The sequence below is a fragment of the Gymnoscopelus braueri genome, assembly GCF_963280865.1.
Source record: "Gymnoscopelus braueri genome assembly, chromosome: 4".
NCBI lineage: Eukaryota > Metazoa > Chordata > Actinopteri > Myctophiformes > Myctophidae > Gymnoscopelus > Gymnoscopelus braueri.
The window spans coordinates 8,947,736-8,972,902 of NC_137605.1; the positions used below are offsets into that span (position 1 = coordinate 8,947,736).

At 44.6% G+C, this 25,167-nt stretch overlaps 1 protein-coding gene across 1 annotated transcript in view; it reads left to right on the top strand.

Annotated features, from left to right (window-relative positions):
* LOC308083403 (uncharacterized protein) overlaps window positions 1-25,167 on the top strand; it is a 73,129-nt gene that overhangs the window by 826 nt on the left and 47,136 nt on the right. The window contains exons 2-4 of the mRNA XM_080425720.1: window positions 12,019-12,436; window positions 13,983-14,307; window positions 16,290-16,632. Coding sequence (XP_080281846.1) covers window positions 12,178-12,436; window positions 13,983-14,307; window positions 16,290-16,632 — 927 coding nt within the window. The 5' untranslated portion in view covers window positions 12,019-12,177. The remainder of the gene's footprint in view (window positions 1-12,018; window positions 12,437-13,982; window positions 14,308-16,289; window positions 16,633-25,167) is intronic.

Sequence of the window (25,167 nt, forward strand, 5' to 3'; positions counted from 1 at the left end):
GAGCAGGGGAGACCAGAGTAGAGAAATAGAGGAGAGGAGACTAGAGGAGAGAAATAGAGGAGAGGAGACTAGAGGAGAGAAATAGAGGAGATGAGAGGAGAGAAATAGGGGAGTCTAGAGAAGAGGAGAGGAGAGAAATAGAGGAAAGGATAGTAGAGGAGAGAGGATGAGAGGAGAGGAGAAGAGAGAAATAGAGGAAAGGAGAGTAGAGGAGAGAGGATGAGAGAAATAGAGGAAAGAAGAGGAGGGGAGATAAATTGAGGGGGAGAGGAGAGCGGCTCACCTTCACTCCCCCCCCCCAAAAAAACTCAAAATAGATTCTGATTCTGAACTATAATCTTCACCTTCATCTTCCGTGCTGTATAGTTGCTGCCTGTTTCATGACAAACTAAACGGGGAGCATGTATGTTTATGACGGATAAAATGAATGACAACAACAGCAGCACGTGTGTGTGTGTGTGTGTGTGTGTGTGTGTGTGTGTGTGTGTGTGTGTGTGTGTGTGTGTGCGTGGCCGTTTTCAAAGTGCGCAGGCAGGGCGTCATGCGAACAGTCTTGTAATGCTTTGCAGTCGTTATTTTCTGAAAGGTGCGCAAAGTCATTAAGGAGAAGGGAGAGCTCCGGGTTGTTGACGTGCATGCCTGTGCCAGGCTGGATCACTGATTGGCCGCTCTGAGAAACACACACACACACACACACACACACACACACACACACACACACACACACACACACACACACACACACACACACACACACACACACACACACACACACACACACACACACACACACATACATACACACACACATGCACTGCCCATTATACTGTATCTACAGTAGCTCTGTCAAAGCCGTGACCTGAGTACACAATGTACGACCAGCCAGTTCATGCATTAACCCTGGCTATAGGAGGGAGTATGTGTGTGTCTGTCTGTCTGTCTGCCTGTCTGTCTGCCTGTCTGCCTACCTGTCTGTCTGTCTGTCTGTCTGTCTGTCAGTGGAATGAGAGAGCAAGATGCTTACGTGAGAAACTTCCACCCTTGTACCATGTGGAGATCACACAGTCAGTGTTCACTGTTCAGAGGAGCCACCCCAAACATCCCATCACATCACCTGACATCATCTTCATCATATCACATGATTGCATCATCGCATTATTCATTGCATCATACCACATCATCACATCACGGCGTTGTATCATAATGCATGGCATCATCATGGCATTTTGATCAGTTAAGGTTCACTTAATTTGCCTCCCGTGGGAGAAATGTGTCTCGGAGTGATATACTATTATCGTCTCTGTCGGGTGGGAACCTCATATGTCCAAAACTGTTACTTTTCAGGATTCAAATTGAAAAAATAGCAAGAGTAGCAGATCTACAAACTCAAAATGCGTTGCTTTGCGCCACATTTCGAGCTTGTATTGTAGATCTGCTATTTTTGTGTGACGTTGTAGTGTGATCAATTTACGTGTGTTAATTTACGAAAACACACAAGAAGTTAGAATATGGAGATAGGAGGTTTCTGCCCGACAGCAACGATATAAGCTGCATACATGCAGGCATAGGACAATACATTAAAACACAGTGTGTAGGACACATGTGCAGCCAGACACCTATCAAGGTGAGGTAGTGAGTCACAGATCGTCATTTGCTGTGTCCTGAATAGGTGTTTCCTATTAAGGAGATAGGTGTACTTTCTTAATTGCTTTCTGAATTCAATTGTCCTGTTATAACGTTATTATTATTTTTGCTTAATGTTTTACGTAAAGCACATTTTAATTGCCTTGTTGTTGAAATGTGCTGTGCAGATACGTTTGCCTTGCCTTCAGAATCAGAATTTAGTTTTATTTGTCACATCACAGTTTACAGGTGTAACGCAGTGTGTGGGTGTAATGCTTTTTTCTCCTGTGCTCCATCATCTTGTAGTGTTCCGTTTAGAAGAGAGAGGATAGAGGTAGAGTGAGAGTAAAGTGAAAGAGATAGAAAACAGGGTAAATAGAACAAATAAAGATAGTAAGATACAGATTGATTGTACTGTATTTAAAAGCTGGCCATTCATGATATTTAGACCATTAGCATCATATACAGGTGTGTACGTGTTCTTTTAGAAACATTAGCATCATATACAGGTGTGTAGATGTGCTTTTAGAAACATTAGCATCCTATGCAGGTGTGTGTACATGTTCTTTTAGATACGTTAGCATCATATACAGGTGTGTGTACATGTTCTTTTAGAAACATTAGCATCATATGCAGGTGTGTAGATGTGCTTTTAGAAACATTAGCATCATATACAGGTGTGTGTACATGTTCTTTTAGATACGTTAGCATCATATGCAGGTGTGTGCATGTGCTTTTAGAAACATTAGCATCCTATGCAGGCAGTGGTGGAACAAGTACTCAAATGTTTTACTTAAGTAAAAGTATCAATACTGCAACGTAGAAGTACTCCGTTACAAGTAAAAGTCCGGAATAAAACTTGAGTAAAAGTACAAAAGTATTGGTATCAAAATGTACTTAAAGTACCAAAAGCAAAAGTACTAAAATGTTTGAAAATAGCCGATCTACAAGCTCACAACGTGTCGCATCGGCTATTTTCAAATAGCCTAGGCATAAAATAAGGCTAAATTGGTTAATGTATGTTTTATAATGTAATCATTGATATCTGCAAAGTAACTAGTAACTAAAGTTTTCAAATAATTGTAGTGGAGTAAAAGTGCAATATTTGCCTCTGAGATGTTGTGGAGTAGAAGTAAAAGTATGGACAATTGGAAATACCTCAAAATTGTACTTAAGTACAGTACTTAAGTAAATGTACTTAGTTAGTTTCCACCACTGTATGCAGGTGTGTGTGTGTGTGCATGTGCTCTTAGAAACATTAGCATCCTATGCAGGTGTGTGTGCATGTTCTTTTAGAAACAGGTGTGTGCATAATGTGATGCCATAAGGATGCCAAAAAAGTAGCAGTGGGTCAATATTTTTAGAGGCGCTGTTTCAAAGCAAGCAATGGCCAAAGCAAGCAAAGAAAGGCCTTGCCTTGCCATTGCATCATGCAACATCCTCCCATCATATAATATCATCATCATATGTAACGTCATCTTATCACAACATAGCTTATAATAATATATATCACAATTACACCTTAATGTCTATACCAGGATCAGTATATACCAATGCAGCTTATGTATAACCTCATGTATATGGATGGATATGCATATGTGTGAATGTACTACAAGAAACAAGATACCTTTTTGTTTTTGATTATTTCTTTTCCTTTTTCCTTTTTTTCTTTTTTTGTGTGACGCTGTAGTATGATCAAGTAGGGCGTTAAATTACGGAAAAAAAACACCAAAAGTTACAAGGTTTCTGCCCTACAGCAACACTATATATTACTGTAAGATTAACAACAACATATAACACCAACATTATTGTGCATTACATTGTGCATTACATGACATAATCATTATAACATCGCATTACAGCTGACCCGGCCGAGACGGACATTGGTTATGGCTGGATAGTATATGGAAACGAGAGAAACTATTACCGTGATTTGATCCTTCGCTTTATTCTGTGAAATCCACCTCGACAGACATGACGAGTCATCATCTCTGCCAGCAGGGGAGTAATATCTGCTGGTATAATATTGAGTTATGGTTTTAGAGGTACTGTACCAGGGTTATTACAGCGTTGTGCTTTTTACTGATAGGAGCTGGGTGGGGATGGTCCTTTTAGCTTTTAAACGCCTGCTGTTGGCAGAGGAAGGCCATGTTCATTGTCACTTTGATTTAGAGTTATAGGATTACAGTTGGATGTTCTATTGCCAGTTATAGAGGTAAAGTTGAGGTTCTATTGTAACTTTACTATAGAGTTACAGAGTTAGGTTCTATTGTAACTTTACTATAGAGTTACAGAGTTTGGTTCTATTGTAACGTTACTATAGAGTTACAGAGTTAGTTTCTATTGTAGCTTTACTATAGAGTAGGGCTGGGACGATTATGGATTTTGATGGTAAATAATTGCAGTAGCCAAACAATACATACAAAATAATGAATACAAATAAACCTATTTATCCTCTAAATCTCTTTGGAAGTAAATAAAAGCCACATAAACATCATGAAGGCTGCAGGCCCTCTGTTAGCAAGCCTCTGCAACTGTATTACAAAATAATTTGTTCAGTTATACATTTCTTCTGGACCAGAGTAGAGAATTATTATAACAGTATAATTCTGTAATTAGGATTATGCTGAGCTCTACGATTAATAGTTAATAGTAAAACCGGTTAATAGTCCCATCCCTACTAACAGTTACAGATTGGTTCTATTGTCAATTGACTATAGAGTTACAGAGTCACAGTTTAGGCTCCATTCTTACTTTACTCAAGAATGAAGAATCAACTTCATTGTCACATCACAGGTTTACAGGTGTAAAGACGTGGGTGAAATGTGTTTTTGTGCAAGATCCAGCCATCATTAGTTGTTTTTAAGAAAAAAGGGGGGGGCAGAGAGACTGAGAGCAAGGGAGTAAAATATCTACATATATACACAGCATAACAAGCGTCATGTATGTACGTGAGGTTAGACATAAGGTGCAACTCTCTAGAGTTACAACTGTACTTGGACCACTTTTTGTTTTACGTCTATATTGATTGGTGTTCTGTTCATTCATCTATGAATTTAAAACCATACAATTGCAGTGACATAAGTCAATAGATGTTAATCACAAATCATCTGAACCCAGACATCTTGAAATCATGTTAATATGTTCACCCAGCGCAGACAAACACAGAAACTTTAAATTTTTACATTTTGAAGATTATAAGAAGCGTTAGGGCACACATCACTAAACCCATTGTTAAATGACTACAGTACAGTACAGTACAGTACAGCTTTAATTATTTTCTGTCGATCAGCTAATCGGTTACTCAATGAATCATTTCAGCCTTCGTTTAGCCTGTCAGAGGAAAAGCAGAGCTGTCTTTAGGGCTGTCGATTGTAACATCGTGTATTTGACACCGAGACGCACGCGTGTGTGTGTGTGTGTGTGTGTGTGTGTGTGTGTGTGTGTGTGTGTGTGTTTTTACGGTAACTCTTCTGACTCATATTGCTCCTCACAAACCCCCCAGTATGAGTGAGTGCGTGGGTGTGTGGGTGTGTGTGTGTGTGTGTGTGTGTGTGTGTGTGTATGTGGGTCAGTGTGTGGCAGCAGAATGAGTGTGTATGTCGTCCAGGTGGATGCAGGATGTGAGACATTAGTCTCATATCATCTGGTTCACAGTTGCTACCTCGTTATCTGATTCTGTGTGTTTTCACGTCTCCTCCTCACACTGTAAAGCCAACTGGTTCACTTAAAGCTGCACTATGTAACTGTCCTCTTACCCTGGATTTGAACCTGTTTTCCTGCGCAAGGGCTGAAATGTTTTACCATTGAGCTAAATAGAGCCGGCCTGCTTGCTCAGGGGATGAATTGAATCTCGGCCATCGGGTCAAAAGATGACCTTTGACACGATCTAAATGTCTCAATAGAGGAGACAAAACCCCAATTGTATAAGTTATATTGTATTAACATTATTCTACCATACAGATTGGACAAAATGACATTTTATTATTTAAAAAAAGCTTTAATTATGTATTATCATTATCATTATTATTATTATTTTCTTTTTTTGGGGGGTGGTTTCCCTGCTCTTACATAACAGCAGGCGGTGAGAGGAACACATGTTGGCTTGATTTGAGTAATGTCTGTATGCAGAGCTACCACGAGGACAGACAGACAGACAGACAGACAGACTGGCAGACAGACAGACAGAAAGAAAGACCGGCAGACAGACAGAAAGACCAGCAGACAGACAGACAGACAGACAGGCAGAAAGACCGACAGACAGACAGGCAGAAAGACCGGCAGACAGACAGACAGGCAGACGGTGGGTGTGTTCCAGCTCACATTAAAAGAACATTTACAATGGAGGTCAATGAAAAGCTTTCCTTCACTGCAGAGAGGAAGCCAAGGAATTCACCCTGCCTCCCTTCCAAAAATAAGTTTTACCCTTTCTCCTAAAGATCTGTGTTACCAAGAGAGGAGGAGGAGGAGGGAGGGGGGAGGAAGAGGGTCGGAACGTTGAATGGAGGGAGTTTTTGGAGAAAAGGAAAAAAGAAGGGAGGGGTATGAGAGGAAATATGTTTGTGATTAACATGTTGTAGCTCACTTTTACTGTGTGGTCTGCACTAAGAGAGAGAGAGAGAGAGAGAGAGAGAGAGAGAGAGAGAGAGAGAGACACACACACACACACACACACACACAGACACACACACACACACACACACACACACACACACACACACACACACACACACACACACACACACACACACACACACACACACACACACACACACACACACACACACACACACACACACAGAGAGACACAGAGACACAGATAGACAGACAGAGAGAGATGGAGAGTGAGACACAGAGAGAAAGAGTCAGAGGCAAACAGAGAGAGATACGGAAAGAGAGAGAGTGAGTGGTGAGAGAGAGAGAGAAAGAGAGAGAGAGTGGATAGAAATGGAATGAAGTTAATAGAGAGAACATTTTCAAACCCCCAAAATCAAAACACAACTTGACATTTACCAAAGCACCATGTACGCTCTATATTTATCTATATATCTATATTATAAACTTAACCCTAACCCTATGAGAGATCTGAACCACACTCTCAATACTTTTGTCCCTAAGCGAAACATTTGGCGGAAATAGCAGGAGGGCACCTAGTATAGAGCCTTGTGGGACTCCGGTCAAATAAGTTTATAGAGTTTGAGTGTTTAATAGCATATACTCTACTACTATAAACACATTAGAACAAATCTGAAGATAATAAAAAGGGAAGTGTGGTTTGATGAAGAATGCAAGCCATCTAGAAATTGTATTGTTATTGCTCTAAAAGCATATAAATATCTCTTACACTGTAAAAACATATACAAGCCAACATAGGACAAATTGATGATGCTATTCATCCAAAACCATTTTGGAATCCATACCAAAAGCTTTAGCCATGCAGGGCCAATTCAGAACGGCATCATTTGGAAAAACAATACTTTGAATCTCTCCGTGGTCAAAATGGAAATGTCAGAACTGACTCAGTAGATCAGAATCTCCTCCGCTTGACGAGGTTATTTTCTCCATTCGGACCACAGAGCGAGTCACATGACGTCATACTGACTGGTATCTATAATGAAATGTCGGAGCAGACGGGTCAAAAGAGGGGAACTCCGCTTAGTCTGCGTCTTATCCGCCTGGCCGTGGCAGAAGCAAAAAACATGCAAGCGCGCACCAACTCAAATTTCTTCTAGTAATCGCTTTACCGGCTGCACGGTTCAGAAGAGACTCGCCAGCACTCAGAGAAAAGTACTTTTTATTTAATCAGTCGGGGCCAGAGTAGGGAAAACAAGTGCATTTCGGCAAAACTGAGATCTCAACGTGAATACGTCACTTATAAAATGCTCAGTGGCCTTGTGGTTAGAGTGTCCGCCCTGAGTTTGGGAGGTCGGGGTTCGATTCTCCGGCCAGGTCATACCGAGGACGATAAAAATGGGACCCAATGCCTTCCTGCTTGGCATTCAGCATCAAGGGTTGGATTGGGTAGTCCCTGCGACAGGCTAGCGTGCAGGGGGTGTGCTTGTACGGCATGTGACATGCTAGCCTCATGCTCAGGGGGTGTACTTGTACATCATGTGACCAGTATTGGGGGTATCGCCGTTGCAAGTAACGCCGTTACTGTAACGGAATGCTTTTTTGGGTAACGGAGTAACCTAACGCGTTAGTTTTGCAATTAGAGTATGCCAAAATAATGGCGTTACATTTAAGAACTATATTTCCCTGTTCTTTCTGTTGCCACAAAGGAAAAGGAAAATCCATCCGACGCATTTTGCGCTGTTTCCTGAATGAACAAGCTCGTCTCTGTCCACGGAGACTTGCGCGGATGTTACACACAAATCGGTGGCCGCTGCCTTGCAGTCTGTGGTGATTGCGTAATCATTCTATTCAATGGGTCACCACTTTGGGTGTGACACACCTGGCTGACGGTATTACCGGTCTTGTTTTATTACATTAATATGTCGCACCTGTGCAACATGGCAGAGATTGAGAGAAGACAGAGAGGTTGCCCGTTAGTACAGTCGTGGAAGTATTCACACTATTTTGGGATTTATTGGTGAAAGGAGGAGAACTTCAATGCAAACTAGCCTTGGTGAAGCACAGCACAGCTCCACCTCCACAACACTGGTGGTAACTCCGGTAGTCTTGCGTTTGATTTGATTTGACTTTGGTCAAGTATATACAAGTAAAATCGCAATATAATTTTTACCCAGGATAGCACATTAAAGTGTAATGAAACACTTGTTTCCAATGCTGGCTGCAGCTGCACTCTTAATTTTATGTTTATACCAATCTTCCTCGCAGGTGTGTTTTAATCGTCGGTAACGCAAAAATAATCGAACAAGTTACCTTTCTCAAAATGCAATCCTGTAACCTAACGGAATACTTTTTAATGGCAGTAATCCTGTAACGTAACGAGTTACGAGTTAGTAAGTAACGTTACCCAACACGTTATGTGACATACTGGCGACATCATGTCCAGGGGGTGTAACGTGTGCATCAAGCCGCCTCATGCTACAGTACAGAAACTGGGCCAGCTGCCGCATGTGCTACTTACTTATATATTAACCACGTTCAGGCTGGTGTCCTTATGTTAGGTATATCATTAGAGGGCAACGTCTCAAGTGGAAAAAAAATAGCAACAAAAGTCATCAGAAAAGTCAACCTAAGAACAATTCAGGATCTCCTCGGTGGTCAGTAGGAACACGCTGAGGACACTAGCAGCAGGAGCACTCGTCCAATGTCATTTGGACTATGCATGCACCTCGTGGTACTTTAGCACCTCAAAGGCATTCAAAACAAAAGTGCAGACCTCTCAAAACAAACTGCTCAGGTTACTACTAGGCCTCACACCCAGAAGTCACCTAAACCCCTGCTCATTATGCTAGGGTGGGATGGCTCAGGGTAGAGGACAGAGTAAAGCAACTGTCATTGGGCCTGGTCTTCAAGATACGCACGAAAACAGGGATACCCATGTACCTGTCAGACTACTTCTATCGCATAAAAGACACACACAGGCACAACACCAGAAGGACTCGGAGCCCCACTGATCTCACTGAACCCAGTTTCGGCACACAAATGGGGTGAAATTCGTTCTACTGCTATGCCGCCAGAATGTGGAACGCTCTACCAACAGGCATAAAAAAGTGTGACTCCTCTTACCCTCCTTCAAAACCGCTCTAAAAGAGCACCTACAGGTGGCTGCAATTTGTAACTGGCCCCTGTAAAAAGTTAAAAGTCTAAGCTCATCACCGGAAATGACCCCCCCACCCCCCACTGTTTACTGCACACATCTTTCTTTTTTATTACTACTCGTGTACGTGTACGTGTATGATGTTTTTTTGCATATTACTGTATATTATTGTTTGTCTTTAAATGTCTCGATGAATTGAATACACAGGACCTTGATGGAAACAAGCCCTGGGCTTATTTGGGTTATCCTTTTAGCATCATTTTGTATAACTCTGTGCCACCGTGCCTTTTCTTTGCAAACTGTTAATAAAGTATTCAATCAATCAATCAATCAATTATAGGCGAAAATAGTTAGTAAGATCACAATGCATCGCATCGCGTCGCATTGTGAGCTTGTAGATAGGCGCTTTTCGCTACTCATTGTACAACAACGTACGTAGGGCTTAAGTCTATAGTTATAAAGATAACCATACATAAAGATCAGAAGCAATCACACGAGTTAAAGCTATGTTGAACTCTATCTGGGTATAATAAGTCAAGTATAATAAACAAAAACATTGTAAATCATCTTTATCTGTCACTTGTGTGCTCTGTGATAGAGAAACCGCAAATCGTTTTTTTTCCTTTCACCTATTGTATGGAGAAACATGAGACTTTTTTAGCACACAAACTAATGCAAACAAAGCAGAATCTATAAAGATAAGTCATGGTACCTTTTTTGTGCTTTTAGTAAAGGCTGTATTCATGTTATGTTACCCTTTGAATTTGAAAGATCTCTACTAGTGCCACAGGAATCAATAGCTGGCAGGAGGATAATGTAGGTACAGTAGACTGATTTAGTGTGCTGAAAGTGTGAACGTGTGAAAGGGAGATAGGATGAAAGGGATGAAAGGATGAGGTTGAGTTAAAAAGGCTGTTTGTATTGTGGAGTCATTCTGAGAACCCCGGCCTGCTGCTGTGAGGGTTGTGATTGGTCCCCTGGGTTTCCTGTATAATGACATCATCAGGGCTTAACTCAGTTCAACTGTCTGCAGGCTGGGGACCCGACCTCCTCTCCTCTCCTCTCCTCTCCTCTCCTCTCCTCTCCTCTCCTCTCCTCTCCTCTCCTCTCCTCTCCTCTCCTCTCCACCAGTGGTGGAAAAAGTACTAAATTATTTTACTTTTACAAGCTCACAAAATTGTACTTAAGTACAGTACTTGAGTAAATGTACTTAGTTACTTTACACCACTCCTCTCCACATAATCTGATCTCACTCCCATGACTCATCACCTGTCAGTAGCATTGTTATTGTGAGTCAGTGGAATTAGGTGTGAGTCATTCATATTGGGCTGAATATGTCGATATCACATCCATATTGTTATATGAGACTAAATGTCATCTGGGATTTGGGAAATTGTAACGTTGTGATATGGCATTATGTGTTGTCTTATGCTGGTTTTAATCGATGGAAAATAACCGATCGGCTATTTATGCTATTTTTCAAAGTGTGATATTTGATTTTGTCCATACTGTCCAGCTCAGTTCAGTTTGAGTTCTGGTGACTCACCCTGCCCTCCTAATGCGTGAGGGGGCCGCGTTTTTTCAATTACTTTTTTCATTTATTTTATTTTTTTTTTTTATTGTATTTTATTTTTTCAATTAAAAAATATATATATTTAAAATAAATGAAAAAAGTAATTGAAAAAACCAAGGACGGGTGTTTTTGATGAATCTAACATGGTTAAAATGGAGTTTGAAGTTACAATGGGTTTGTATAGGAAGGGGGCGTGTCTGATAATATGAATATCAAATGTCTAAATACTGAATCGAGCAACTTAAAAACTGTCTGGGGGGTTCACAAAGGCCTGAGTAGATGATAAAATGACCAAAAGTTTTTTTGAAAGTGAAATATCCCTTTAAATGAGCTTCATGAGAGCAATGCTGCCGTCTCTCTCTCTCTCTCTCTCTCTCTCTCTCTCTCTCTCTCTCTCTCTCTCTCTCTCTCTCTCTCATTCAATTCAATTCAATTCAATTCAAAGGAGCTTTATTGGCATGAGAAAACGTTATGTTTACATTGGTGAAGCAAGTGTCATGTAAAAACAATCAAAAACTAAGAAATGTATGTACAATTAAAGGGAATACATAAATGTGTGAACAGAGCTATGTCACTTTGCAACTTGTAAAGCTAGCTTATAAAACCACAAAAGGGTTCATTTGCTTTTAGAAATAGTTGTGTATATACACATGCTATAAAGCTTTTTTGAAATAAATAGCAGCATTTCTTTTTTTTCAGGATTATGCTTACTTGGTAATACTTTACAACTTATTGGGACATAGCAGCAATCTCTCTGTGTTGCCATGTCTGCTTATTATATTTATATAAGCGACTTTGGGCTTGTTCTTTCTGTAAAGTCGCTTGTAAATATTGGTGGTTGCGGGTTGCGGTTTTTGGGGCTTGCTTCCTAATGCTGTTTCAACTAGTTTTTGCCAGGGACCCTCCATACAAGATTTATGTATGTATGTATTTCACAGTTTTTAAAAATAGCAGTTGCTTGTTTCTCTCGCAAAATCTGGCAACACTGATCTCTCTCTCTCTCTCTCTCTCTCTCGCTCTCTCTCTCTCTCTCTCTCTCTCTCTCTCTCTCTCTCTCTCTCTCTCTCTCTCTCTCTCTCTCTCTCCCGTCCAGCTTTAAGGAGGAGAGGCGACAGGACGTGGGTCGGATGCTCCACTAAGCCCACCCCGTCCTCCCCCCAGCCACAGAGTTATACTGGGCCCCCAACCCCACCGCACACCTCCCCTCTCCTCCTCCCCACCACCTCCTCCCCCTCCTCCTCCTCCTCCTCCCATGGACCAGAGAGCGAAGGGAGGTGTCCCTGCTCCTCCTGCCACCTCCCCCACCGCCACTCCTGAGGACTCCTCCACCGACCGGCCGGAGGAGCAGCAGGAGCAGCAGAGAGGAGGGGAGAAGGTGGAGAACGGAGCAGGAGGAGGGGATGGAGGCAGGAGGAGAGCCAAACAGAAGGAGGAGGAGGTGGGGGGAGAGAGGAGAGGAGGAGGAGGAGTGACAGCGGGGGGGAGCAGCAGGAAGAGGAGGGTGAGAGAAGGTATGGTGTGGCCAACCCAACAGTTTCTTTTCTGTTAGAAAATAACCTGTATTATTCCAATGGATCCATTGTAGTTCTCATTTAGTCACAAGCTCTTACTCATGCTTCCATTGGATCTATATTCATGAAACCCACAGACGCACTTAACCACTTTCACTTACAAATAAATAATAAAGCGAAAATAGCAGATCTACAGGCTCGCAGCGAAACGCCTTGTGAGATTGTAGATCAGCTCTTTCCCTTACTTTTGTGTGACACAGTAGCATGATGAAGTAGGGCATTCATTTTTACCCTTTATTGTATGATTATTACCGTAATTGTATGTTGCTGTAATCACTGTACTTTGACCCATTGTCAAAAAGGGTTTAAACACCAAAAAAATATTACCCAAAGATCACTTTTGATCACTTTCGGCATTTTTGGGCGGTGTAGCCGCCCCTATAAGTGGGGTTGGGACACCTCATTAGTACACATTTGCTGTACTGTGATTGGCTCATTAGTACACCCCTAGCTGTACTGTGATTGGCTGACTCTATTGGCTGACTCTATTCAGCACTGTGATTGGCTAGCGAGACACATGATGACATTAATAACCTATAAATAGGACTATGCACTTAAAAAAATAATAATAATTAAAGTGAGCTTCCATCACTGTGATGACCACACCGCCCACTTCACACTGGGTGTGATTTTCTGGGCGGTGTAGCCGCCCCTATAAGTGGGGTTGGGACACCTCATTAGTACACATTTGCTGTACTGTGATTGGCTCATTAGTACACCCCTAGCTGTACTGTGATTGGCTGACTCTATTGGCTGACTCTATTCAGCACTGTGATTGGCTAGCGAGACACATGATGACATTAATAACCTATAAATAGGACTATGCACTTAAAAAAAATTTTTTTTGAGGTGAGCTTCCATCACTGTGATGACCACACCGCCCACTTCACACTGGGTGTGATTTTTTTTCCTTATTTTCGGTTTCGGCCAAGATTTTTTTACTGAGGTTAGGGCTAGGGTTGAGGTTAGGGTTAGGGTTAGGCATAGTTTTACTGAGGTTACGGTTAGGGTTAGGCATAGTTTTACTGAGGTTAAGGTTAGGGTTAGGCATAGTTTTACTGAGGTTACGGTTAGGGTTAGGCATAGTTTTACTGAGGTTAAGGTTAGGGTTAAGCATAGTTTTACTGAGGTTAAGGTTAGGGTTAGGCATAGTTTTACTGAGGTTAAGGTTAGGGTTAGGCATAGTTTTACTGAGGTTAAGGTTAGGGTTAGGCATAGTTTTACTGAGGTTAAGGTTAGGGTTAGGCATAGTTTTACTGAGGTTAAGGTTAGGGTTAGGCATAGTTTTACTGAGGTTAAGGTTAGGGTTAGGCATAGTTTTACTGAAAGAAGGAAGAACTGTCAATCACAGCGACTACTGGCCAATCACAGCGGATCTTCTTAGAACTGCGGTGGGATCCATAAGTGCGCAGACTTGACAAAAGGGTCATTTCGCTTCTTGTATGAGTGAGTGACCAATAAACCTTGATTCTCTTGATTCTTGAAGGAGACAGAGACAGAGGGGCCGTGCTGGAGCTGTTGATCGAGGAGAGGTGCAGGGGAGGCGTGGCGCGGGGTCCGAGCCACCTGCCGCCGCTCCCCGTCCCCGTCCCCGCCCCCAATCCTCCTGACCCCGCCCCTGACCCCGCCCCCTCTGCCCTCGACACCAACGAGGACGACAACGGCGCCCGCGTGCGTGCGTCCCCGCTTCAGAGCACCAAACGCACCAAGAAACCTCCCAAGATGCTGGAGAGCTACGTCTGTAAGCACACCTCCATCCGGAACGTCTACTCCTCCGTCCGGACCCCCTCCTCCTCCTGCTCCTCCTCAAGGTTATTATAGCTTTGTTCTTTCTTTTTTCTTTTCTTAGTTTGTTTTGTAGCTAAGCACGCAATACAGCTTCACTTAGTCATGTTTTTTTGTAAAGCCTCGTTGTTAAGCGGTGCTAGCGGCTTCTATATCTGACTTTGTATGTATGTATGTATGTATGTATGTATGTATTAGGGGTGGGACGATATATCGATATATCGATATATCGCGATACTTTCTCCCGCGATAAATAATCGATATGCTGCCAAAAAATATCGATATGTTGTTTTTCCTACTCTGTATTTGTGTAATGATGATTTTGAACTGTTTGGTGCTATTTTATGTGTTTATGAATTGAATACAAGGACTATCGTGATATATCGTTGGTGAATTTTCATGCAATATATCGTGATATCGCAATATATCGATATTTTCAGATATCGTGATATATCGTTGGTGACATTTCTTGCAATATATATCGAATATCGTGATATCGCAATATATCGAACACCGTCGAATATCGTGATATATTGTTATCGTGGGCCTAATATCGTGATATATATCGTATCGTGAGGTACCCATATCGTCCCACCCCTAGTATGTATGTATGTATGTATGTATGTATGTATGTATGTATGTATGTATGTATGTATGTATGTATGTATGTATGTATGTATGTATGTATGTATGTATGTATGTATGTATGTATGTGTATGGCATAAACAGCTGCAACTGATTGCAACACAAATCTGCAACACATTACGCACATTTTAAGAGAGAGGGAGAGAGACAGCAGGAGCCTGCCTGATCTTTAATTAGCACTATTTGCAACACCTGGGTGTGAGGCACCGCTTACTTCACACTCGAGGTGACAATTTCTATCTTTATTTCAGTTGACTGCGATGTTTTTCCAATCCCAGTTTTCGTCATTTCGTTACTAAAAGTTGGGTAATTTGTACACTCTAGTGCCCCAATGATAGTAAACTGGGGGTCCTTGAAATTAAAAAGTTTGAGAATCACTGAACTAAATTATAGGCCTGACCTCGATTATTCGAATAGTCGACTAATCGATCGAGGGAGTCTGATTTGACTGCCGTTCTTAGTTGAATCATGAAGAAAAAAAAGAAAAAAAAGAAAGGTTATATTAACACATTGACAGCCAGAGGTTAATCTCATAATGTACTCACCAGTGCCAACGTTTTATTGTTGTTTTTTGTTTTTTTCACGTCGCCATAGACCTTGTTAAAATCCTTAAGATTGATCTGTGCACTGTTTGTAAACATCGCGGACATCTCCCTGCGTCTACCAGTCCGAACCACGTGTCAAACGGGGCATCCATTGTTGAGTTAGAACGGTTTATGTTAAACAGTGATCAGCGAGGAGAAAAACTACAATCGAAGAAAATGGCGTCTCAGTGTGCGCTTTAGAATGGGAGCCGGCGTGATCGTCAAAACCGGATCCCAAATAATTCTGTTTCCGGTGGTGTTACAATGAAATGTGCCGTACTAGAAAATTGAAAAAAGTTTTTTTTTTTTGAAAAAAAGGAAAAAGCACCACAGCCCGTAGGCTACGGGATCGGCGCTTTACCGTTGGATTTAACGGCCCGTAGAACTACGGGCCCGGCGGTCAATGTGTTAATTAACTAACAGTTTGCCAAAAATAGGATATATATCATGGTTTATTGGGAGAAACCAAGCAAGTATATGTTAAATCAGACATTAAGCACCCCTACAGCTCAAATGGAATGTTCCTCTATTGCATAACATCTTTTTTGCATGATTCGACTGAGAGATTAGCAGTGGAATCAGACTGATTCCACTGCCAATCTCTCAGTCGAATCATGCAAAAAAAACATGCACAAAAACATAAATACAACTTTTTTTTGTTGCATTAATCAACTATTAGTCGACTATAGGCAACATTTGGCCAATCAGAGTCGACTATATAAATCATTAGTCGGGGACAGGCCCACTTAATTATAATAACCCTGCTACTCCTTCTCCAGGCCCCCCCCCGCAGCCAGGACCTCCTCATCAGCCAGGACCTCCTCCACCCCCATCAGGGCCAACCCCAGACCGGGAGGAGGCGGTGTCGGAGATAAGGATGGAGGCGGTAAGGGTGGAGGAGATAAGGCCGGAGGAGGACAGCAGCAGGAGAACAACAGCAGCCCCCGGACGCGGGGAGAGGAGGAGGGGGAGGTGGGAGGAGCCAGAGGGCAGAGCCACACCCACGTCGCCACGCCGCCGGCGTCTTCGCCGGCGTCTTCGTCACCTCCGCTGCCGCGGTTGTCGTCGGCGACGCCTCCCCCTCCCGCCCCAGCCTCAGCACCTGTCCCCGTCAACCAACAGGTAACACACACACACACACACACGCACACGCACACGCACACACACACACACACACACACACACACACACTAGGGCATTCACGAATAGTGATTTTTAGCATTCGAATTATTCGACCTATAAGTATTCGAATATTCGATTAATCGATTTGATAATAAAAAATTAAAAAATTAAAAAATTAAAACTAGTGGTTTGATAGTCGAATAGTCTGTTTGATATTCGAATATTCGAATATTCGACTATTCGGTGAATGCCCTAACACACACACACACACACACACGCACACGCACACGCACACACACACAGAGTTCAGTGTTATGGTATGTGTCAAGCTGGACTAAATAAAAAGCTGTGATGACTAAAACTATGATATGTTGACAATTTTGTCCACAAATAAAAACTAAACTGTCAGTGAGGGACTAGTGGAGGAGAGATCCAGTAGAACTAAGACAAGTCGTTTTATGCTTGGCTGCACATGGGTGTCACACTCTGAAAATATGTTCGACACGCAGCTGTGTATAAATCAGCCATTGCAACACCAAATAAATCAACCGTAGATTTAGTCGACTACAATCTTGTGATATTTAGTCAACTAAAAAAGCTAGACTATAAAAAAAAAAAATCAGATGACTAAAATATGACTAAAAACTAAGTGGAATTTTACTCAAAAGACTATGACTAAAACTACATCAAAATTGACACTGGTTATGATATTTGGCCTATATGAGCAGAAAGACCATCTACCTCAATGTCATTTGAATGCTGTGTTTGGTAAGCAGTCATAGATTTAGTCTAGTCTAGTGAGCCCACGTATAATCCCTAGGGAAGATACAGCAGCTAAGCTATATATATATATATATATATATATATATATATATATATATATATATATATATATATATATATATATATATATATATATATATATATATATACTGTATATGAATGATTATATATCATGTAAACACACTCAGCTTTTGTATGTAATAATAAAATGTGTAATAAGGTCAAGTGAACTATTGTCTCTATGGTGAAACCCAAGCAGTGCATTCATTTGCGTAAACAGAACTATAAATAGGGCAGCAGCTCAGTGACGTGCAAGACCTGATATATATACACATTGATTCATCTGCTTTTATGACAGACAGAAAGGTAGAGAGAGTGAGAGACACTGAAAGAGAGACAGAGAGAGATAGACAGAGTGAGAAGAGAGAGACAGAGAGAAACGGAGAGAGAAACAGACAGAGAGAGACAGAGAGAAACGGAGAGAGAAACAGACAGAGTGAGACAGAGAGAAACGGAGAGAGAAACAGACAGGGAAACATTTGACATTGCTTTGGCAATGTAAACGTATGTTTTCTCATGCCAATAAAGCCTCTTTGGAATTGAGTTGAGACAGAAAGAGACAGAGTGAGAGACACAGAAAAACAGAGAGAGACAGACAGAGAGACAGACAGACAGACAGACAGACAGACAGACAGACAGACAGACAGACAGACAGACAGACAGACAGACAGACAGACAGACAGACAGACAGACAGACAGACAGACAGACAGACAGAGAGAGAGAGAGAGACGAAGGTGTATTGCTTCAGATGAATGAAGGTGTCAGAGTAACAGGCCAGTCTTCTCAGCTCCATCAGGGTTCATTTATAACAAACAGCACAGGTGCAACACTCTCTCTCTCTCTCTCTCTCTCTCTCTCTCTCTCTCTCTCTCTCTCTCTCTCTCTCTCTCTCTCTCTCTCTCTCTCTCTCTGTCCCACTCTTCTATTTTTACTTCCCTTCATCTTCTCTCTACCTGCTCTCATTTATCTCTCCCCCCCCCTCTCTCTCTTTGTATTTCTCCTCTTTCTGTGTCAACCCCATTCCTGCGTCCACCCCCCCCCCCCCACTCTGCCCTCCTTTCTCCCTGATAGAGTCACCCTGTCCTCAATCTCTCTCGCTCTCTCTCTCTCTCTCTCTCTCTCTCGCGCACGCGCACGCTCTTGCTCTCTCTCTCTTTCCAACGGTCAGAATAAAGACACTTAAAGTCATTGCGTCCTCCTCACCACACACACACACACACACACACACACACTAGTACACATGAACACACACACATACGCATGCACGCATGCACGCACGCACGCACGCACGCACGCACGCGCATACGCACACGCACACGCACACGCACACACACGCACACACACACACACACACACACCGCGCGCACGGGGGTGCCCTTGTCCTGATCCAATATTGTCATCCCAGGTCTACTAATGGATTCCACAGGTGGTAATATGATTAGTGTAAGCGGTGTGTGTCATTGAGTGTTATTGTGTGCAAACAGTGAATGTTTATGTGCGTGTTGTTGTTGTTGTTGCGTGTTCAGATGGAGGCGCCTCCTCCTGACCGGGCCAGGAGAGACCAAGCCGGCTCTCCCTTCAAACCGGAACAGCAGGCCTCCCGGACCTCCTCCTCGTCCACCACCCCGCCGCCTCCCTCCCTGGCCTCCCCGCCCGCGGAGACCCCCGCGCCGGCCCCCACCCCCGGCAAGCTCGGCGCTAAGGGTCAGAAGGGGTCGTTGACCAACGGGACGGCGGTCCCGCCCTCCCCGGCGCCTTCGCCCGCCTCCGCGCCGAAGACGAGGGACAAGAACGGCCTCCACAGGTAGTCCCGTCACCTTGGTTACATCCAGTGGTGGAAAAAGTACTCAAATTCTCTACTTAAGTAAAAGTACCAATACTGCAATATAAAAATACTCTGTTACAAGTAAAAGTCCAGAATTAAAAATTTACTTGAGTAAAAGTACAAAAGTATTGGCATAAAAATGTACTTAAAGTACCAAAAGTAAAAGTACTAAATATTTGAAAATAGCAGATCTACAAGCTCACAACGCGTCGCGATGCGACGCGTTGTGAGCTTGTCGATCGGCTATTTTCAAATAGCCTAGGTATAAAATAGGGCTAAAGTGGTTAATGTGTGTTTCATTATATTATAATTTATATCTGTAAAGTAACTAGTAACTAAAGTTTTCAAATAATTGTAGTGGAGTAAAAGTACAATATTTGCCTCTGAGATGTAGTGGAGTAGAAGTAAAAGTATTGGAAATTGGAAATACTCAAGTAAAGTACAAATAACTCAAAATTGTACTTAAGTACAGTACTTAAGTAAATATACTTAGTTACTTTCCACCACTGGTTACATCAGTGACTCTCAGAGTGGGGTCCCGGGGACCCCCAGGGGTCCTTGAAGGGGACCCAGCTAAATTAGTTCATATAGCCTATATTACAGCGGTGGGCAACTTTGATGATGGAGAGGGACACTATATTTCCACTCTCACTCCATCCATCACATTACATCATTTGCTGATTATTTCAGCTAATCGCAACTATTTTGCATAATTTGTCGGAATCGTTTGCATTCATCTGCATATAAACAGCTGGATGACATTAACATAAATGTCATATTTACCGAGCTCTTTTCACCACTTTCAACCTGGTGAAAGGTTGAAAATAAATGCCTAAAATAGGGAGGTGTCCCTATTTTGGGCATTTAGGCTTAGGGCAAACATTTTTAAACTGATTATTTTTCAAAGTATAACATTATAAAGGATATGGCCTGTTTTGGTCATAATACATTATTTATTTTGGTCATTGGTCATATCTTTGTATATTTTAAGTTGTCTGTCATAACTGCCCTGTGCAGTTGTTGTTTACAAAGCCTAAAAGGCAGACAGAGATTTTCATTTTTATGTTCCAGATATTGTTCATTTATATGTTCCAAAAGCATAATGTAATAATTAATTGCAATTGTTTTTATGATGATTATCGTCAACAATTTTGTGACGGCCCTATCCACAGGTCCTCCTTGTTGGCCGAGGTGGCGCCCTCCTCTGGCCAGACAGACAAACAACAGGAGGACAAGCTCGAGAAGGAGAAGAAAAAACAAGCAAAGAAGGACAAACGCAAAGAGAAGAAGTCCAAGCGCGACCGAGGAGGAGCAGGAGGCGCAGGAGGAGGAGGAGGAGAGGCGGAGAGAGAGCGCAGCAACGCCGGCCAGGAGGAAGGAGTCAAGAAGAAAAAGAAGAAGGAGAAGAACGGCAAGTCGAGACACGGGACAGGGAAGGAGGAGAGAGGACGGAGCGACGAGACGGAGGAGACGGAGGAGGAGGAGGCGAGGGGAGCGCAGGACCCGCAGCGAGGCGCCGGCAGCGCCGCGGCGGAGAGCCCGACCGCGGCCAGGCCGCTTCCACCAGCCGAGCTCCCTCCGAGACCCCCCGCCGCGCCTCCGTGCGTCTCCTCCTCCGCCGCCACTGCTCCTCCCTCCTGCGCGCCTCCTCTCCCCGCCTCCTCCCCGCCGCCCCCGGCGGAGCAGGACAGTCGCCCCCTGAAGAAGCGGAAGGCCCGGCGGCCCAGCTGGACCAAGCTGGCCCACCGGACGACGCAGGAAGCCACCGCTCCCAGCTCCGCCCGGCCGCCGCAGGCCGACCGGTCGCGCTCCGCCACCCCTCCGTCCCCCGCCCGCAGCCACGTGACCTCTGACCCCTGCCCCGCCCCGTCCGCCGCTCCTACGTTCCCCAGCAGGAAGCGGGGTCGCCCCAGGTCGCGCACCCCCGACGCGCGCGAGCCCAAACCCGTCCCCGCCGTCTTCCCCGTCGGCGCCTCCCTTCCCGCGAGCGAAGGAGCAGCGCCGCCCAAACCGCCGTCGAAGAAGGAGGCCGCCCCCGCCCCGCCCGCCAGCCTCGGCAGCCCCGTCGCCCAGCTAAGCTCCACCCCCAGGAAGAGAGGACGTCCTCCCAAAAGGCCCCTCCTCCTCCTACCGCCGCCTCCTCGGGAGCAGGACGCAGGAGGCGTGCGTGGAGGAGGAGGATCTGAAGACGGGTAAGACGTTCTTGCCTTACGCCTACTTTTTTGCCCCTCCTTACGTCTGACCTCATGTACATACCTGCTGCTATGTGGACCTGCTGATGTGTTGCCACTCTTCTGCACCTTATGCAGTGGTGGAAAAAGTACTCAAATGTTTTACTTAAGTAAAAGTACCAATACTGCAATATAAAAATACTCCGTTACAAGTGAAAGTCCAGAATTAAAAGTTTACTTGAGTAAAAGTACAAAAGTATTGGCATCAAAATATACTTAAAGTACCAAAAGTAAAAGTACTAAAATATTTGAAAATAGCAGATCTACAAGCTCACAACGCGTCGCGATGCGACGCGTTGTGAGCTTGTAGATCGGCTATTTTCAAATAGCCTTTGTATAAAATAGCTAAAGTGGTTCATTTATGTTTCATAATATCATAATTTATATCTGCAAAGTAACTAGTAACTAAAGTTTTCAAATAATTGTAGTGGAGTAAAAGTACAATATTTGCCTCTGAGATGTAGTGGAGTAGAAGTAAAAGTATTGGAAATTGGAAATACTCAAGTAAAGTACAAATACCTCAAAATTGTACTTAAGTACAGTACTTAAGTAAATGTACTTAGTTACTTTCCACCACTGACCTTATGTCTAACCTCATGTACATAGCTGCTGCTTTTTGATGCTGTGTACCATAGACTGTAAAAAATATGGACAAAGGGAGCGGTCGGTCACCCATTGGTTTCTACAGGCGCGTTTTGAAGCCACTTTTTCAGGTCTTCACTCAGTAGAGCCAGTAGAAGCCCTAGAAGCATACCCTGCCTACTTTATCATCAATTAAAAAATTAATGGGACCATAATTTACAAAAACGCCTATGGTAATTGAAAGAAGACTTTAAACTAGCGAGCGACTGTAATTATAAAGTATTTATGACAATGTTTACTAAGGTAATCAAATCGAGTATAAAGTCCGGTCAAATCCCCATTGTAATCAATTGCGTGGTAATTCTTCTGCAGCCAGCGGGGGGAGAAATAGTGACAACTATTAATGAGAACTGCCGGAAATGTGGCACTTACTTATTTGCTTCATTTTAAAAACCGAATGCCACTCTTCTGCACCTTATATATAACCTCATGTACATAGCTTCTGCTTTTGCTGCGTATATATGTAGATATCGTTTCTGTTTTCTCCCCGCTCTCCCTCCCTCTGCCCCCCTATTTAACTTTCCTGAAAACCACGAATGCACGAAAATTCACCCACTTCTTAACGCCGGTTAAACCAGCGATCTGACAATAAAATCCGTTCTCGATCCTTAACAGGAACGCCGGCTTCGGGGCAGAGAAGCAGCAGAAGAAGAAGAAGAAGAAGGACAGCAGCAGCAGCAGCCGCGATCTGAAGATCCGGCGGCTGATCGGAGAGATGAAGAAGAGGCAGAGGAAGAGGCTTCACAAGGGGGCGCTCTCCAGGTACGGAGGAGTAGGAGGGGCGGCGAGGAGGAGAGGAGGAGACCAGGCGGAGACGGGAGACGCGCCGGCGCGCAAGTCGGCGGAGACGACGGCGCGGGCGGCGGCGGCGGCGAGGGCGGCGTCTCAGGCGCTGTCCGCTCTGTCCTCGGCGTCCTTCGGCGGCGGGACGCCGGCGGGGGGAGGAGGACGCCAGATCAACGTCAGCAAGAGAGGAACCATCTACATGGGCAAGAGGCGCGGCCGCAAGCCCAAAGCCGCCGCGCAGATGACGAACTCCAACTCCCACAATGCATCGCTGCAGCCCGCCGGGCCGTTCGGCAGTAGCAGCAGCGGCGGCCACGGCAACCCCAACCCCTCCGAGACCTCCTCCTGCTCTCTTTTCTCCTCGGGACACGCCCTCTTCCCCCCCGCCCACCCCTTCCCCTCGCCCCCCCTCACCCACTCCAGCGGCGCCCAGAGCCCGTACAGCGAGGGCGGCTTCGCCTCCGCCGAGCAGCAGCAGACGCAGCACGCGCACGCCTCCCCCCTCGTCTTCCCCCCCTCCTTCTCCCTCCCCTCCCCCTCCTCCTCTTGCACCTCCCCCCGCCCGCCCTCCAACAACTCCTCCTCCTCGCTGTCGCTCTCCCCTCTCTCCTCCTCGCTCTTTCCCTCCTCTTTCGCCAAGAAAAGCGGCGGCGGCGGCGGCTGTTGCCCGTGCCTGGGGCGCCACCACTTCCCCTTCCACCACGCCTCCTGCAAGCTCTCCGCCGTCGCGGCCTCCTCCTCCTCCGCCTCCTACTCCTCCTCCTCTCTCTCCCCGCCTCCCCCCTCCTCCGGCGCCGGCGCCCACGCCCACCACCACCTCCTCCACGGCTCCTCCCCGCCGCAGGCGCCGCACCACCTCCTCCTGAAGGAGGGCTCCACGCCCTCGCCGCGGAGCGAGTCGCACCACAGCGAGGAGACGCTGCCCAGCGACAGCGGCATCGGCACCGACTGCAACAGCGTGTCGGAGCAGCGGACGGGCGGCGGCGGGGGGGGAGGGGCCCAGAGGCGGCTTGGGGGTCCCCGACTGGGCGCCGGGGGGCCCTCAGGAATGGGCGCCGGAGGCCCGCGCCCCTCGCCCTCCTCTCGCTCCTCCTCCTCCTCGCTGCTCCTCCTCGAGCGGCCGTCTCCCGTCGACTCGCCCCTCCCCGTCCACAGGCAAGCCCCGCCCCCGGCGGCGCCGGTGGCGGCGGGCGGAGAGACACCGGGGACAGGCACGGCAGCAGGCACAGGCGGCGGGAGTTCGAGTGCCTGTCGTCCCCCTATCCCCCGCCCCCGTGTCTCTGTCCCTCCTGTCCCTGTCTGGACACGCCAAGCGCCCCCACGTGGACTACTGTCCCTGTCTGGGGCACCCAGGTAGGGGTGGAAAAAGTACTATTTTTTTTGTAAAGTAAAAGTATAAATACTGCAATTGTAACAGAGTGGTTCACTACCTCAGCCTGATGGCCTGAAAGTCTAATATCGCCCCCAAGCGATAGGGATATCCTCTGGCTTAGTGGTTACGATGTTGGCTTTCCACGCGGGAGAACCCGGGTTCGAATCCCGGACGTTACACAATGTAGAAAATACTCTGTTACAAGTAAAAGTCCGGAATTCAAGTAAAAGTCCGGAATTCAAAATTTACTTCAGTAAAAGTACAAAAGTATTGTCTCAAAAATGTATTTAAAGTACCAAAAATAGAAAGTACTCATTATGCAGTATGTCCCATTTCTCAAGTTTTCAAATATGTATGAAATGTATAATAATCTTTGAAAATAGCAGATCTACAAGCTGTAGATCGGCTATTTTGAAATGGCCGAAATGTATATAGGGCTGAAGTGGTTAATGTATGTTTTATAATAATCCAAATATACAAAGTAACTTCTAGTACCTAAAGTTTTCAAATAATTGTAGTAGAGTAAAAGTACAATGTTTGGATCCGAGATGTAGTGGAGTAGAAGTAAAAGTATTGGAAATTGGAAATACTCAAGAAAAGTAAAAATACTTCAAAATTGTACTTAAAGGTAGGGTAAGTGATTTACTTTGGCTAAAATAAGTGTTAATTGGCTCTATATTCTGATAGTACTCATTGCTATAGAGTTTTTGTTCAGTAAAAGGAGTCTCCCATGTCTCTCCAGCTCTTTATTAAACAGAAATTACATTTTCAGTACTCTCTCTCCTGATTGGCTTAAATGTTGTCACCTACCTGAAAATGTGCGTATATTCTGTTT